General features: G+C 44.4%; 1 protein-coding gene and 1 pseudogene across 6 annotated transcripts in view; one reads left to right on the top strand and one right to left on the bottom strand.

The window, feature by feature from the left end:
• The window catches only part of SEPTIN10 (septin 10), a 53,284-nt gene that overhangs the window by 6,636 nt on the left and 29,794 nt on the right, over positions 1–16,854 (top strand). For 4 of the 6 annotated variants that reach the window (XM_032493687.1, XM_032493685.1, XM_032493686.1 and 1 more), the window contains exons 2-4: positions 11,952–12,020; positions 16,023–16,143; positions 16,506–16,701. In XM_032493687.1, the coding sequence (XP_032349578.1) occupies positions 11,952–12,020; positions 16,023–16,143; positions 16,506–16,701 (386 nt within the window). Of the gene's footprint in view, positions 1–10,830; positions 10,953–11,951; positions 12,021–16,022; positions 16,144–16,505; positions 16,702–16,854 lie in introns of those variants that run through there. The other 2 variants (XM_032493688.1, XM_032493689.1) reach the window with 2 other exon arrangements.
• On the bottom strand, positions 14,400–15,643 carry LOC102516669 (annotated as a pseudogene).

The following is a 16,854-nucleotide window of genomic DNA, read 5'->3' as shown; positions in this document are numbered from 1 at the left end:
GTGCACGAACATGGGAGCTGAGGCTGTAGCACCTCTGTGGGGAAAGGGATAGAGATACACCCTCTCAACCACGTCTTGAATCTTTCTCCATTTAATGAACCCTAAATACTCTGACCTCTTGGCCTGAGACACCTGACAGATGTAAACTTACGCAGATGGCAGTTTACCAGAGGTTGCATAGTAATCGTCTGGTTCTTAAGGGATGTGTTTCAGAAATGCTTATTACCAGAAGTAGGAATTATGTAGGAGGCATAGGGTTGTTTTCTGGGATGTCTGACCTGAGTAATACAATTGCAGTAGGAATTAAAATAATGCCATATGTTGGAAAAGTAAAATATGCACCGTGAGGAGTAAGAAGGGGTTAAGATTGGGGGAAAGGAGGAGAGGCAATTTCTGTTTGCCATGTGGGTGTAGGGAGGGAAGGGCTGGCCCTGCAGGCCCTTGCCAAGTATGATGAGTTCCTGGCCCCTCCAAGCTAGTTTCCGGCAGCCTAGTGTCACACAACCAAGACTGTGGGACGTCTTCTCTGTCTCCTTTTCCTCTCCTCTTAAGAACCAGATTGGGTTTATCCTACTGTGTTTGGGCTATGTTTATGGAGACAGCGAGGAGTCCTTTTGTTCTCGCTAGTGTGACATGTGTAGACAGAAGTCATAACTAGTGAAATACCAGGGAGCATATTGATGGATACCATAACTATTTTGTGAGTGATCTGTCCTCCAGTTTATTCAGGGACAAGTATAGTTGTGCAGTGTTATTTTCACTTAGTTGAGTGTGTACTCTTGAGCCGGGACATTATTCTGAGTTATTAATTAAGCCAGAATTTCTTGAATGATTTTCAAAAATTAAAAGATGTCTTTGTTCCAAAGGAGCTTTGTTTTAAGATAAGTAGTTAACTAGGGCTGTACTGTACGTGTGGGTGGGAAATTGGTAGGTAGTACGCCCAGTCTGTAGAGCAGTGATTCAGGGCATTAGAAATAAGGGCATTGAGTTGTCCCCACCACGTCTCCTCTTGTGAAAGTAGAGCTGGCTCAGGGAGAGTGGTCAGAGGTCACTTTCCTAGCAGCTGGAGAGATCTCGGAGTGGAGAGACGAGGAGTTTGATTAGGAGTGAAACAGGTGGGCAGCTGATTTAGGACCAACCTGGGTTAAGAGACTGGAGTGCAGGACAGAGTGGAGAGGCGGGTGGGAAAGTGCCACATGCAGACATGGCCTATTTCAGGGTTTATCCAGAGCAGTGTCTCCACCTTTTGTTCATGATTGCCCTTTATGGAGAAAAATTTAAATCAAATTTAGTTAATAGTAGATTTAATTCGCCTTATTAAATTAGTTGATCCAAATAATTAAGTTCTTCATAATGAGAGAAATTTAATACTAAAGAATACATTTTTTTCACTTAGGGTTGATTGAGCTTTGGAGGGCCACAAACCATTGATGTTTTTTGTCCTCCAAGAACCAATTTCTACCCCCTTTGTGGTGGGGGCGGGTCATAATCCCCATTGAGAATATGTGATCTAGACTTAGTCTTTCTAGGGTTAGGGCAACAGATGTCTTTTTTCTTAGTCTGCTGCTGGGTTTGGAAACTTAGTCTAAGACTCAGTAGTTGGTACATTATGGGTTAACTAAGGCATTTGTGAACCTACTTGGACCTTAACTGTAGTATTGTTTCTATGGAAACTGTATTCTAAATCCAAGAAACTTACTTAAATGAACTTCTGGAAAATACAACCTATATGTGAATTTGTGATTTGTACTACCTATAAAGTATATGAAGAGTGAATACTTTTTGCGAAAGCTCAATATTGGGCTGAGTATTAAAGGAAGAGGTGGCCATAGGTTAGCAGAGAAGAAATATTTCAGGCAGGAAGAAGACTCACCTCAGGCTCAGTCTGCATACTCAATCTTAAAATATTGTGAGATGCTTTCAATTGTATTTCCCAGTCATGAAGAAAAATAGCCTTAAAATTTAATGTATATTTTTTGAAAACTAAAGGGAACTTTGTATTTTCAACTTCTGTAGATGTATCTGTATTTTTTTAGTGCTCTAGTAATCTCTGAAGATCTTTGCAAACATTAACGTATTCAAGGTACCCTTTTGTATGGGGCACCACTGGGATAACTGAATGTTTCCATTGCTGACGATCATTCATACACTGTGGCACGTGCTTGACTTGCATTAGCACATTTACCTTCCCGACCCCGTGAGCCAAGTACTGTTATCTCTGCTTTTTTGGAGGAGGGTTAACTTTCTCAAAATTTGTTGAACAGACTCTATTTTTGCTCATGTCATGATGGTACCTCCTTGCCCTGGGCCCCCAATGTGGCTTGGGCAGTTCCATAGTGCTCCAGATGTTTCTGTCTCTTGCCACCGTAAGCAGTTAATTCCAGCACCCCTCTTAAGCCATACATTTATGCTGATGTCATGTTAACTCTTCTCTCTTGTAACATGGGTCATTGAGACAATTTCTGGGGACTCTCTGTTTTGGGGAAAGATAAGGCTGCTTGTCATAGAGTAACAGAGATTCTGTTGTGTGGGAAAGGATTATAGTTTACAGTTTCCCCATAGCTCTGAGAGCAAAAAAGAACCTAATACTGAATAGTAACTTGAACAGTAGGAGAAAATATTTTAATTGCATTTTTTATTTGCACATTTGCTTTATATTTTCTTTTTTATTGCTGCTGACAAATAATCATACATTTATTGTCTCAATCATTTAGTTTGTCTTCAGATAGTGTAAGTTTTTGTTAGCTACTGCTTTTTATATGTACAGTGAAATTTACTCCTTTTTAGTGTAAAATTCCATGAGTTTTGCATACAATTGTGTAACCACAACCACGGGGAAACATTTAGAACGGTTCCATCGCCCTCTACCGCACTTTCCCTGGTACTTCTTTGCAGTCCTGCTTCTGGTCTTTGACAGTCACTGATCAGTTTTCTGTCCCATCTCTGCCTTTACCAGAGATCGTATATACAGAGTTAGCGTAGCCTTTGAGCTGGCTTCTTTAGCTGAGAGCAGTGCCTATGAGATTCATCCAAGTTGTTGCATTTTCCTCTTTATTGCCAAGTAGTATTGCATTGTGTGGATGTGCCACAATTTAGTTTGTTCGTCATTTTCCCAGCTGAACATTTGGGTGGTTTCCAGTTTTTAACAGTTTTAAATAAAGTTATTATATGTATACATGCACATACAGGCTTTTATTTGAATATTAATTTTCATTTCACTTGGGTAGATAGCTGGAGTAGGTTTGCTAAGTGGTGTAGTAAGTGGGTTTTAACTTAAGAAACTGCTGAACTGTTTTCCAAAATGTTTGTACTGATGTGCATTCCCACTAACAGTTACTCTGTATCCTTGCCAGTATAGTCTTTTTTTTTAAGTCATTTTGATAGGTATGTATGATATCTTATGTTTTAATTTGCACTTATGTAATGGCTAATGATGTTGAGCATTTTGTCATGTGCTTATTTGCTATCTCTGTATCCTTGGTGAAGTATCTGTTCTAGTCTTTTCCCATTTTTTAAATTGAGCCATTGTCTTTTGAGTTGTACAAGTTTTAAAAAATACAGATATTTCTTACATAAGTCCCTTATAAGATAAATGATTTACAAATCTTTTATCCAAGTTATGTCTTGTTTTTTCATTCTCTTAACCATATGTTTTGAAGGGCAGAAGTTTTTTAGTTTATTAGGTCAATTTATCATTTTTTCTCCATGGATCATCTTCTGGTGTTGTAGCTAAGAAATCTTTGCCTAAGGCCACAAAGATTTTATACCTTTTCTTCTACGATCCATTTTGAATTAATTTTTGTATGTGGTACAAAGTTCATTTTTTTGCATGTGGGAGTCCAGTTCTTCTGGAAAAGACTGTCCTCTCTCCGTTGAGGGGCATTTGCACCTTGTTGAAAATCTGTTCCGCCTCCCCTCACCTGACTGCTCTGGACCACGTCCCTCTCCTGCCCTCAGAGCATTTCCCACACTTTGCTCCTTGACTTGGAGGAGGAGCCTCATGTGGGACTGAGGGTGAAGGGGCCAGTGGGGCTGTTCGCGAGCCTCCTGTCACTCATGGATGCCTGCAGCGCAGTCCCGGGTGGCAGTTACTCTGGCTACTCCTCTCTGCCACTCCCCATCCTTCACCTCCTCTTACCTGACCATCTCACTCAGCTGTCCCCTGCATGCTCACTACCTCTCTCTGTTGAGTCGTTGCTTAAATGCCTCTTGCTGTGGGGCTCCGTGGATCTCTAACGTCAGATCTGTGCAACTGCGGGCATCTCAGTGTCTTGTTCTCTGCCCCACTTTAGCCTCTCCTCTGGTAGTGAATCCCTGGACCTTGTCCTGGTAAGTAACGGCACCCCTCGTAATCGCATCTGCAGATTTCTGCTCTGACCACCCCTCCTCCCTTGCCTGTTCACTCCCTCAGCTTCTCCCGCTCCTGCAGTCCTCTGATCCCGCCGCCTTTTCCCTTCCCTCCCACCCTCTGCGCCCTCTTGTCCCTTTGCGCCCGGCTCTAAGCCCATCCTGGTTGCGTGCAGTCTCAGCCGCCTGGCTTGCTGGCTTCATCACTCTCCCTGGCAAACACCAGCCACCTAAGTCAAGCTGTGCCTGGACTCCGCTCTTGCGCCCTCACAGCTGAGTGTGGTGGAGGGACATCCCTTCATGTCACAACCACGAAGCTCAGGAGGCCTTGATGCTGTCAAAAAAATTGTACCACCTGTTCCTCATTCATTCAGCCTCTCATCCTTCTGGGGCAAGGGTTGGCGAGCATTTTCTTTGAAGGGTCAAGTAGTAAACGTGTTTGGCTTTGTGAGCCATGTGGCCTCTGTCACAACTGTGCAGCTGTACACTATTGCCTGAAAGCAGCCACACACTGTAGGTCAAGGATGAGGAGTGACACCCCCTCTCTCCCGAATGCTTTCTTCACCTGCCTTCCAGGATGCCACACTCTTCTGGATTTCCTTTACTCTCTTTGGCTGTGCCTTCTCAGTCACTTGGACTGGTTGCTCATCAGTGCCCCAGACTTTAAATGCTGGTGTCCCCCCAGGGCTCAGATCTGGGTTCCCTTCTCTATTCTAAGTGCCATCTCCCCCTTGGTAATTCGTCTGGTCCCTGAGTACTTGCTGTATGTGAATGACTTCAGAGTTGTTACCTCCAGTCTGGGTACCTCTGCACTCTCGGCTTGTTTATCCAGTACCTACTCGGGACCTTCACTTGAGTATCCAATAGGCGTCTTCAATTTAACGTGTTCCAAAGAGAACTTCTATCTTCCCTAATCCCCCTCCTCCTACCGTCTTCCCACTTCCAGTAAATGGAAGCTCCTCCTCTCTGTTGCTCAAGCCGAAAACGTTAGAGCAAATCATTGTCTGTATTGCCCCACACTCCACACTGAGCCTTCAGCAAGTTCTCTTGGCCCTGCCTTTGAGGTGGGTCCAGAGTGTGACCACACCCGACCTCTCCCGCCTGCTCAGTACTGCTGGGATCTCTCTCCTGGATTAACGTCTTAGCCTCGTAGCTCGTCTCCTTGCTCTACCTAGCCTTTCTACAGTCTGCTCTCGACACAGTAGCTGGAGCGAACCTTTGAGTACAAAGATAACTTGTGCCCCTTTATGCTGAAAACCTTCAGAGCCAAGACTTAGACAAGCATCCTGCTTGGCCTGGCCCTGCTCTGCGCCCCCCACCCCCACCCTCCGCTCCTTAGCCTGCTCGCTGTTCCTCCAATACGAGAGCACATCCCTGGCTCAGGATCCTGCAGTTGTCATCCCTGCACCCGGAGTGCTCTTCCCCCAGCTGCCGCTTCACCGGCTCTGCTCCCTGTGCTCCTTCTGGTCTTGGCTGCACTGCACCTTCCCTGACCACCCTGTTCACAACAGTTCCCTGACCACCCTGTTCACAAAGGTCCCCTCACCATGCTTCCTCCTCATTTCTGACCCCACCCTCCTTTCCTATTGCATTTATTATTCTCTACTACACATCCCAGCATTTGCTCTACTGGATTTCTGCCTGCCTCCGCCAACTGGAATGGAAGCCCCATGGTGGCTGTTTTTTAATTTTGTTGTTATTCAGCCCCAGTGCTTTGGACAGTCCCTGGAATATAGTAGGCACTTAGTACATATCTGTAGATTATGTGCATTTTTATAGAACTTAAGGAAGACGTTCTTTTTTCTACTTTAGTCTTTGTTAAATTCACATAGGTGATAATAATGGATATCAAGAAGAAAAGGAAATATTTATTTTCTTCCTTCCAGAATCAGACTGTATATGCTTGTTCATATGCATAATTTTTACTTGTAACCAGGGTTCAATAAAGTCTTCAATTTTTTTTTGCCATCATATAATTTCCCATTTTATTAATTAATATCCCATCATATAATTTCTCTCATTGTTCATAATTATTGATTCTAATCTTTGTAAAAATATTCCCCATGGCCAGTATTTCAGTATAGACTCTTAGTATATGAAACTTTTATCATTCCTTTTGAATATTTATCTTTTTCTGACTTTCAAAAATGGGACAATAACTTCTACACTGCAGCCTGTGACTAGGAGTATGGTATTAACTGTGTTCAGTTTGAAAAGTAAGCAGACTTGCTCAGTGAGTTGGGCTGCACTTTCATGGCTCCCAGTGTGAAAGGAGACAAGTCTTACGGAGTCAGTGGACACCTGAGAAGAAATGGGAATTAACACTGCATTTGTTTTTAATAACCGTGTAAAGATTACCCTAGATTAACTGTACACTTGACTAAGATTTGAGCAGCTAGGTGGAAGCCTCTTGAGGGATCCGGGGGCGCCTAGGAGCCTTAAACTCAAATTTTCTTTCCTGTTAGGCAGTGATATCTGTTGAGTTACTTTAAGTCTGGGATGCTTGACAGGGCTCCTGGCCTCATGCCGAGGCACAGGGGGTGCCCTGCCCCGTTGCCTTCTGCAGCCTCACCTCTCTCCTCTGCCATCCTCCTTGCTCATAAACCTCGGCCTCCTCGGCGTAAATGATACTGAAATGGCTGCAGCTTCCAACCACGCCAAGAGTGCTCACATGCTTTTGCACACACTGAATCCTCTACCTACTTTTCTTGTTTGCTAGGAGAATCCCTACGTCTCCTCCAAGTCTCACCTCAAGCCTCATCTTGGCAGTGCCTCTGCCCGGGCAGGGTCATTACGCTACGAGCCGCTGCTGTGTCCTGTCCATAGCCGTGTGCATGTCTCCCACCCGTGCGCAAATCAGCTTGCGAAGACAGGACTTACTCACCTTCGAGCTTCAATGCCTGAGTTCCCGAAAATGCAGGCTGTTAGTAAATTTGTGGAATAAATGAAGAGCAATGTGTATTGATAGGCTTTACACTTATCCCTCAGTATTCTTTTCTCCCCTAAATGTTCCTTGTCAATTTTAAGTCTTTTTAACAAGTTCTTCTGTTTTCCCCTCACCTGGCCTGCATGTAACATGCTCCCTCTCACAGGAATTCATCCACTTTTCATTTATAGAACCTTTCCATGTCCGCGAGGTGCGGCTGTGTGTCTCCTTCCTCAGCCCGCCTTGTCTGCACTTGCAGTTTCCATGACTCACTCTTCATTGTCTGTCACGTCACAGACTTGGCCGCACTGCTTGCTCAGGGCATTCAGTCATGTTGTCTGGGCTGGAGGTGCTCTTAGAAGAACGTTGTTTTTGCTTCCTGCTTAGTGCGGAAATTGCTTCCACAGTTTGCCCTGTTGACAGTTACTGTGTGACTGCTTCACCTCCAGGACCAACAGCTGAGCCCCAGTCTTGAGACCCCAGTCAGCGCATCCCACTCTTGTTAGACAGCTCTAGACCGTCAGGAATCTCTCTTTCCTGTGTCAGGTCTGCCTCCACAGTAGGATCATGGGTCCTGGTTTTTCCCGTGGGAGATTCATCTCCATAAGACAGACTACAGATGTTTGAATATACTTTGCTATCCCTTGATGGTGCCGTAGGCCAACAACATTGAGGAAAAGCAAGCTTTCTGTAACTCACACAGTACTAGAAAGTAAATTTTAGAAGGCTTAAAACTTCTGTGTAACACATGAAGGAAGAAGCCATAACAGGAAATATCAATAGATTGGACTCTGAAAATCGAAAAGATCAGTGACAAATCAGGAAAAGACATTTGTTCTTCATATGACAAGCATGGAGTTATTTCCAACAGGTCTTGTTAATAAGACAGACAAAAAAGAAATACCCTGATAGGTAAATGTGGGGGAAACATGAACTGGTGATGTATGAAAATATACTATATACTTTTTAGGCCAGTAACCTGAAAAAAAATGTTCAAAATACCAGAAGTCAAATTAAGATTTCAGTGTTTGCCTAACAAATTGATGCTTAAAAATTGTTAACACCCTGTGTTGATGACTATGTAGTGAAATGGACACTGTTTTTATGATTTTGGAAACGTAAGCAGTTTGGCAGTATGTTTGCACCTCTGATGGGTGATTACATTCTAGGGATCTATCGTGAGGGAACTATCAGATGCACACAATGATTGATGTATGCTTGTACAGGTGTGTGTGGGGGTCCTCCCCGAAGCAGATGCTGAAGAGATTGAGTTGGGGTGGGAGGAGGGCAGGGGAGGTCATGCCCTGAAGGAGAAGGGAGGATTAGGACTGGAGAGTAGAGGCTGCAGCCCAGATGCAGATCCTGGCAGCCCTGGACGTAGAGAGGTTAGGAAGCAGAGTCCTCAGGGAGGGCCTGAGGCCCAGGCCCTAACACCCCGCCGCCATGCCCCGCCCTTGGCTGGGACTGCCTGGGGAGGGAGTGGTCTGGGCTCCCGTCTCTGCAGGGAGGCTGCTGCTGACTGCAGTCTGTGTGACCAGAGGGGCCTTCTTGCTGAAGGGACATCCCAGGGCATACCTCTGGCTGCTGCAGAGGGATGTTCACTGCAGTGTTACTAAAGTGACACAGTTAGAAATGGTATTTTGTCCGATAATAAAATATGCCTTTTCTAATTAAGGAGGGGAAAGTAATTTCAAAACACGATTGCATTTGTACTTCAAGCAGCTACATATACATTACTGTAAGGTCTTTGTGGTTTTTGGTATTTTGTGGGTTTTTTTGAGCTTAAAACCCCTCTTGAACCCTGACCTCTTAAAACCCATAAAATAGGCCCAGATCACTATTTTGACCACTCTTTGCTTTTTCAATCTCTCTTTTTTTTTGTCTTAAAGAGCTCTAAGAAACTCTAGAGGACAGTTTGAAAACTTTGGTTCTATTTCTTGGATTAGTTTTACAAAGATAAAAACTGGTAAAGTGAAGTTAAAATGAAAACCAAGTATTCAGGATTGTTTCCAAGAGGGTCAGGAAAGTTGTCAGGAAATCTAGGGTCCTGTTGTGGAAGAATCACTGAATGTTTTCCCGTAATTGACCAATAGGAGAAAGGTCACGTACCACCTGTCTCCTGGGGACCCCAGCACAGACTGTTGCCCATACTACCCACATTGAAGTTTTGAAGGAGGTGGAGAACCTGACCTTTCCCAAAATGTCCTGGCACTTTTCTGTGATTCGTCATGTATGACAACTTTAAAAAAATGTGTTAGACTTCCCAGAAGTTAAAAGGTATTCTATCAGTCTTTTCTTTCCAGGATGTAGGTGTGTAGATTTAAATACGTGTGTGTTTACAGATGATGTATGCATGTGTTTACAGATGATGTATGCATGTATTTACAATAAGAGCTGCTGACTGTTGTCAAGTGTAGGCAGTGATTTTCTTAGTCTCCCTTGTGCCCTGGAGTGAGATCTGATTGCCTGTTTTGACCTTGTGTTTCTCTAAGTTCTTAAGATCAAGGACTGTGTCTTTTCCGCCTGAGACCCATTCCCCAGCACAGTATTCGCACTAGGTAGTCAGTGGTAGAGCAGACTGGAATTCCACTGTCAGATTTTTTTTAATTTAGGGTTTGCCGCTAGAAGGACTGGGTCAACTCCTGTCCCCTTGTTATTTTACGTTTGATAATGTCATGTTAATTTATTAAAAACTGTTTTCATTCTAGAACCCGTTTTAGAAATTTGCCTAGTCAGGTAATACCAGTGGACAATATTAAAAACAACTATAATACTTTTATGTGACTCATTTGTACTTCCTGATCAAAACGCTTATCCATGGATATTTTAAGTAGGCTTTTTGGCAGGTGTTCAGAAACACAGGAAATGAATAAACAAAAGTAGATATTTGCTGTGAAGGTACATAAATGACAGAAGTGTAACCTTGGTTTTATTAGTCAAAGTTTAATGATAGAGTCCAAATCTATCATTTTTTTTTCTAAACAAATTTTACTTATCAATGAAACTGCTTCCTAAGCAGCATTTTACAAAAATCTAGCAATGTTACCCATTATATAAAAACCTGAAAACTACTTTGCTACTGTACTTTTTTAAAGATTAATTTTCATTAAAGCTCTGTGGTAGGTGAAGTTCAGTTAGACGAGTGGCACCTGATGTCCATCCCTGCCTTGGCAGACCCCGCGTGGAGGTCCTGCTCTCACTCAGTTGGTTCCGTCTGGGCGGCCTGTGCGGGGCCTCAGCTGTGGCCCTGATGCAGGGGCCTCTTCTAACTGGCCGGAGCCGTTTCATGCCGGAACGGTGTGCTCGGTTGGCTGCTCAGGGTTTGGACTCACTGTGCGTCCTGTTCAGTCCCAGGGCCCACCTTCCAAAGCTTGTGTTACCCAGAGATACCAGAGGAAGGTGGTGTAGAAAGCAGCCCTGAGGTGTCCCTGTGTCTGTGGGGTTGTGCTTGCAGCCCCAGGGGGTGTGCTGGGGCGGTTTGAGGTGTTGCTGCAGCACAGGGTTTCCCCTCACCCTCTGCATGGGCAGAGCTGCTCACTGCAGCGCGTTCGCTGTGGTTAAAGGCCAGGGGCTGCCTCGGCGCAGACAGTGCAACCACGTATCGCGTCGTGACAGGACAGGAGAGCGCCCTGCGGGTGGACTGAGGCAGCTTCCACGGTGGGACAGCCTTCACCATGAGGTAAGTGGGAAGGAAACCCACCGCAGAGGTGGGCGTGTGCCGTGTGCATAAACCAGAGGGAGTGCACGCTCACCAGTGCTGACACTGGCATCGTTCCCTCCAGGAGGTGCCTGCGCGTCTGGTGGCCTCTGAGGGCGAGAGCTGTGGGGGTTCTCAGGGCTCAAGGGAGGAAGGGAACTTACTCTGCTCTGTGTTCTCATTGGCGCTCTTTGCATTTTTCCTGACTACATCCATATTGATACCACTTTTTGGAAATGCTGCGTGTCCTCAGTGCCTTGTGCTGTGCTCTGAAGCAGGGTGGCAGTGCCTTTGAGGCAGCTCTGAAATCCCCACAACTCTGCCTTCCCTGCTCCTTGCGAACTCACTGACTGTGCGCTCTGTCTGCGCTCGGTTCCGTAGAGGGAACCCAGCTTTGCAGTCAGGTTAGACCTGTGTCTACAACTCTTTGGCTGGTAGGATTTAGGGTGAGTTACTTAACCTTCAGAATCCTAATTATATTTTAATTAGATAACTGAGAGACTTGTTCAGACTGAAATCCCTGCTGTCCCAGCTATACTGAAATTGGAACATTAATATTTCTGTTTCCCCTGGCACGCTGTAGTGAATATACCTAATTTTGAGGGCCTTCTTGGCTTCTAGAGTATTTTAAGTGAAATAGCTTATTCTCCCTTTTTAATCCCATAAAATCTAAGTAAAAGTAATGTTCTTTGTCTTCCTGGATGTGAATGGGAGTTTACTATTTTTTTACTTTTTTTTTTGGTGTGTGTGTGTGGGTAAGTGCAATAATGTGTATCACGTGTGGGATATTCTGTGTTACTGACCGGCGCCAGTCTCCTTCCACAGGAAAACCAGCTTTAAACGTGTCATTTGTGTAGATTACAAGTCAAAACTTGGTGATAATGACAATATTGGAATTCCTTTTTGATGTAAAAATATTACTTAGATATTGGTGTTTTTTGAGTAAAAATCTATGTCTTCTATTTTTTTTTTCTTTTTCAGCTCTTTCAGTCTCATATGGCAGCAAAAACAGCTGGTATGCCCTCCCAACTGCCTGACAGTGAACAGAATGTGAGTATATCTTCTCAGTGGGTCTGCCTTGTACTCTGGATGCCTCTTTGGTTTCTGGGTAACTACGGAGAGACCCGACGGGCTCTTGTTGGTACTTACCTTGAATATGAATTAACTTTTATATTGATTCAAGTTAAAAAATCAATGATGAATTGAATAATCGTTGAGTGTCTGCAGTGTCTCTGCCCCTCAACCCCCACCCCCCACATTAAGCAGATTCGAACCCCAGCTGCTGCCACAGCGTCCGTGGGGACTGGCGCGACTCTTGTCGGGGTGCTGGCAGCCCCTGGTAGTGACAGCGCAGGAGGCCACTGTCCGGCCTGTCAGACGCCTTCCTGAGTGCAAGGTCAGATCCTAGTGCTTCCAAGGGCTCCCAAGTGTGTCTGTACAGGAGGGGTGTGTTTTGGTAATTCATATTAAAAGTTACATTTAAAAAGGGGGATAAATTTAAATTGGTGAACGAGGTGAGTTGTCAGTTTTTAAAAATCAAATTGAAGATACACGTGTGGATAATCAGTCAGATTAAATGGTTCCCTTCAGTCCTGGGTTCCAGTTTCTCCCTGTGTTTTCCTCCTCCACACGTGCTCAGGTCCCCACAGTTTTGATAAATGGTAATCTGGCCACCAAACTGCTATCCTTTTTATCTTTTTTCTCTCATTCCATCTTTGTTTGACCTCACAGACTTTGAAATCTTTTTGGATCTCTTTTTGAATCACAGACTTAATCTGCCTTCTGACATGTTGCTTTGCTGACACTACTGTAACCTCTCAGTGACTAGCGCGGAGTGCTCACTGCTTAGTCCTCATTTTCTCCAGCCCCTCTTCTTCATTAAATTATAGTGGCTACTCCCACATTTTTGAAAAGCCTCTTCTTTTTAAATCACAAAGATGGCACGCTTACCTCACTGAAAGGGGCTTGAGGGGCACAACTTGCTTGTGCACTGGTTTTCTGTTGCTCTGTGACAGACGGCAGCGAGAGCTGCTTAAAGCCCCTTGTTTTATTAACTCAGAGCCTGTGGTCGGAAAGCTGGGCACGCTCCACTGGCTCTTCCTCCGCTCAGGTCTCCCGCCAGGTGTTCGCTGCTAGTTCCCATCCGGAGGCTCCCCTCCCAGAAGGTTGTTGGCAGAATTCAGTTCTTCGCTGGCTGGTTGCTGTCGGCTCCTGGAGGTCATTCTTAGGTCCTTGCCACCCATCAGCAGGGGAACTGGAAAGGCGAGTCCCTTACATTACATCTGCAAAACGCTTCACAGCAGCACCCGGATTTGTGTTTGATTGAACGGGTTGAAGGTGTGGGTACACTGGGGGCCATCGTCTTAGACTCTCCTGCCATATACAGTCAAAAGCACATCTTTCTCACCTCCATCTCCAAGTCCACTCCCCAGAGGTCACCGGTCTCCATAGTCTGTCACTGCCCTTTGAGACATTTTTATTCATATTCATATATGAGAATATATGAAAAAAATGTACCTTTTGAAACTCAAATCATAGTAACTAAGTCACTGTTTATACACTTAGCTTAGGAAATTTACCCATGTGTGGAATGTGTCTGTGGTTCAGGATTCCACTGTGTGGCTACACTAATTTGTGCGCTCACCAGTTGTCGGACATTTGGTTGTTTCTAGTCTTTGCCTGTTTGCAGTAAAGCTGCTGTGAACATTGGTGTGTGAGTCCTTGTGTGGATGGATGTTAGTTACCTCTGGTGCCTGGTTGCACAGTCTTTACCTTCGTAGGAAACCACCACCTGTCTTTCAGAGTGGCTGGGCTGGCTCATGTTTGCACCAGTAAATGCACTGGAGTTCCCATGTGCTTCGTCATCTCCACCACGTGACATTATCAGCCTTCTTACTTTTAGCCAGTCTAGTGGCTGTTCAGTGGTATCTGAGTGTAGTTTTAGTCCACATTTCCCTGATAACTAATAATGTTGAGCACTCTTTCATTTGCTTACTGCCTATTTATTTTGTTATCTTCTTTGTGAAGTGTCTATTCTAGGGTTTCACCCATTTTTTTTTAATAAAGTAGGTTGTCTTGTTACTGAATCTTACACATTCTTTATGTATTCTGAATACGAGTGCTTTGTCAGAAATGTTATGTTTTCTCCCAGTCTGACTTGCATATTCCTTGATGATTATAAGGTTTTAATTTTGATGAAGTAGGCAAATAGACAAATAACAGATTATCACAATACCACACTTAGTAATTATAGCTTTATTTTTATTTTAAAAAATTTTATTTTTTATAGTTGCTTTTTGGTTATTTTTTTTTTAAGTGATGGCTGAATTTGCAAGGAAAGTGGGGCCAGTAAGTCATTGGAGAGACAAATTCCATAACTCTTTATTTTAGCAACAGTGACAGCCACATGAGAGGGTTCAAGGATCCGCCTCAGGCACCAGCAACCTCTTTATCAGCGTTTCTCTCCACCAGCGTCCTCTGCTTCTGTTTGCCAGGCACTTCCTGGCAGAGTGATGGGGCCCCAGGTTGTGACAGTGGTCCTGGTAGGCCTTGGCCACCTGGCTAAACTGCTCCAGCTCCTTGGCACAGTTCTGCCTGTAGCTCTCACCTTCCAGCCTTCAGCCTTTCCTGGATAATGCTGACAATTTCTTGGTCAGCTTTGCAGCCTCCATTGCATTTCTGCTTCAGACATGCACAAGACGTCCTTTTCCTTGCACTCTGTGATGTCCGGCACCGACGCAACTCACGGTGGTAGTAGCAATACCTGCTCTTGGCGTGCTGCGCTCTGTAAACCTCCCCGGGGTCACAGGCTGGTGCATGAGGAGGTCGAACGCCTTCGTAAAGTGGGTGATGGGCTTGGGCGGTGAGGACACTGGTGCAGGGGCTCGGGGTGCTCGTCCTTGTCCCAGCTGTCCAGTGTGGTCGCTGTGCCGGGGGCTCCCCTCCTGGACTTGGTGCCCAGCCTCTGCCTCAGCCCCCAGCCTCGTGCACCCGCATAGAGGACACCTGAGGGTGGCCGCGCCTGCTGGTTGTAGCTTTACGGCAGTGAGTGTAAGTCCTTCAGCTTGTTCTTCTGTACAGTTATTTTAGCTATTCTAAACCTTCTGCCTTTCCACATGGATTTTATAATCAGCTTGTCAGTTGCTGCATTGACAGCATATAGTTGAGTTTTGCTCTTTTGTCCAGTTCTGACAGTTTCCTTCTTTTAACTGAAAAGTTTAGACCTGCCCTGTCCAGTATGGTGGCCACTAGTCACATGTGGTTATTTAAATTTAAATTAGTTAAAATTAAATAAAATTTGGAAGTTCCTTCCTCAGGTGCATGTGTCACGTCCAGGTGCTCAGTGTCTGCAGGTGGCTAGTAGCACCTGCTGCTGGCTCAGCTCTGGACACCCCGTCATCTCAGGAGGTTCTGCTGGAAAGCACTGGCTCAGGCCCCTTCTGTTTAGTTATGGACACGGCTGGTCTGAATCCACCAACTGGCTGTTAGTTTTCTGTTTGTCTCATTTGTTCTTTCATTTTTAGTCTTTTCCTGCCTTCTCTTGATTTAATATTTTTATCATGCATTTTATCTCTACCATTGGCTTACTAGCTAAAACTCTTTGGTGTTTTATTTTGTAAAATAGTAATTAATGTGGGCTTTAACTTACCCTCACTGCCTTCAAACAGTATCATAGCACTTGGTGTGTAATGTGGAACCCTTACAGCGGGGTGACTCCACCCCTCCCGTCTTCTGTGCTCTCACTGTCATACGTTCTACTTCTCCGTGTATTATAATCCTGTAATACATGGTGGTTATTGCTTTAAACAGTCAATTTATATTTTCAAGAAATTGAAACAAGCAAAAAATTCTCTTATGTTTGCCAATACTTTTACTTTTCTGATAGTCTTCATCCCTTCTCATAAACTTAATCAGTTGTATCTTGAGGGAGGTATAATGATCAAAGTCTTGAGTTTCTTTGGTAAATTATGTTTATCCTTTCTCATATGCCGACACCCTGTTTCAGTAAACCTTTTTTTTTTTCGTTGTTGCTGTTGTTTTGTTTTCTTTCAGCAAAAAAAAGATAATACTCGTTCTTTAACCATGTCTGGCCATGTGGGTTTTGAGAGTTTGCCTGATCAGCTGGTCAACAGGTCGATTCAGCAAGGCTTCTGCTTTAATATCCTCTGCGTGGGTAAGTGCCAGCCTCCCTCCAGACTATCCCTTCCTGCCCCTTGTGCTCCCCACCTTGTCATGAGCAGTGAGCTGCCGTGCTAGCAGCTTGAGATCATGGTCCCAGATTGTTTTCAGTAAAGCCTATCAGGTTTTCTCCTTAGCTGTCCTGCTTCAAGCTTCGTTTGTTCTTTAAACATTTCAGCTCTTTCTTCACAGTTCTGAGTGACTTAGCACACATGACTCATTTTTATGCTCTGCTGGTGACTCAGTGGACCAGCCTTTGAAATATTTGGGATCCTGGAAACCACTGTAAGAGTTTACTGTGCTGTTTTTCCTCATCCATCTTGTGCACCTGTGAAGATGTGCCTGCACTTCTTTCAGGGGAGACTGGAATTGGAAAATCAACGTTGATTGACACATTGTTTAATACTAACTTTGAAGACCATGAGTCCTCACATTTTTACCCACATGTTAGACTTAAAGCTCAGACATATGAACTCCAGGAAAGTAATGTTCGCCTGAAATTGACCATCGTGAATACAGTGGGCTTTGGTGACCAGATAAACAAAGAAGAGAGGTACGTGTTTTCCTCTTGTAATAAAACCGAGTTTTCTTATTTCAAGACCTCTGCCTTCTTGCCCCACGTGCTATGAATTGCTTTTCTGCTGATTTTCTGCTCATGCCTTTCCTCCCAGACTTTTAATTTTTCAGTACTTTAGCAGTATTTTGT

The sequence above is a fragment of the Camelus ferus genome, chromosome 12 (genome assembly GCF_009834535.1).
Source record: "Camelus ferus isolate YT-003-E chromosome 12, BCGSAC_Cfer_1.0, whole genome shotgun sequence".
Taxonomy (NCBI): domain Eukaryota; kingdom Metazoa; phylum Chordata; class Mammalia; order Artiodactyla; family Camelidae; genus Camelus; species Camelus ferus.
This window is presented reverse-complemented; position numbering and strand designations above follow the sequence as displayed.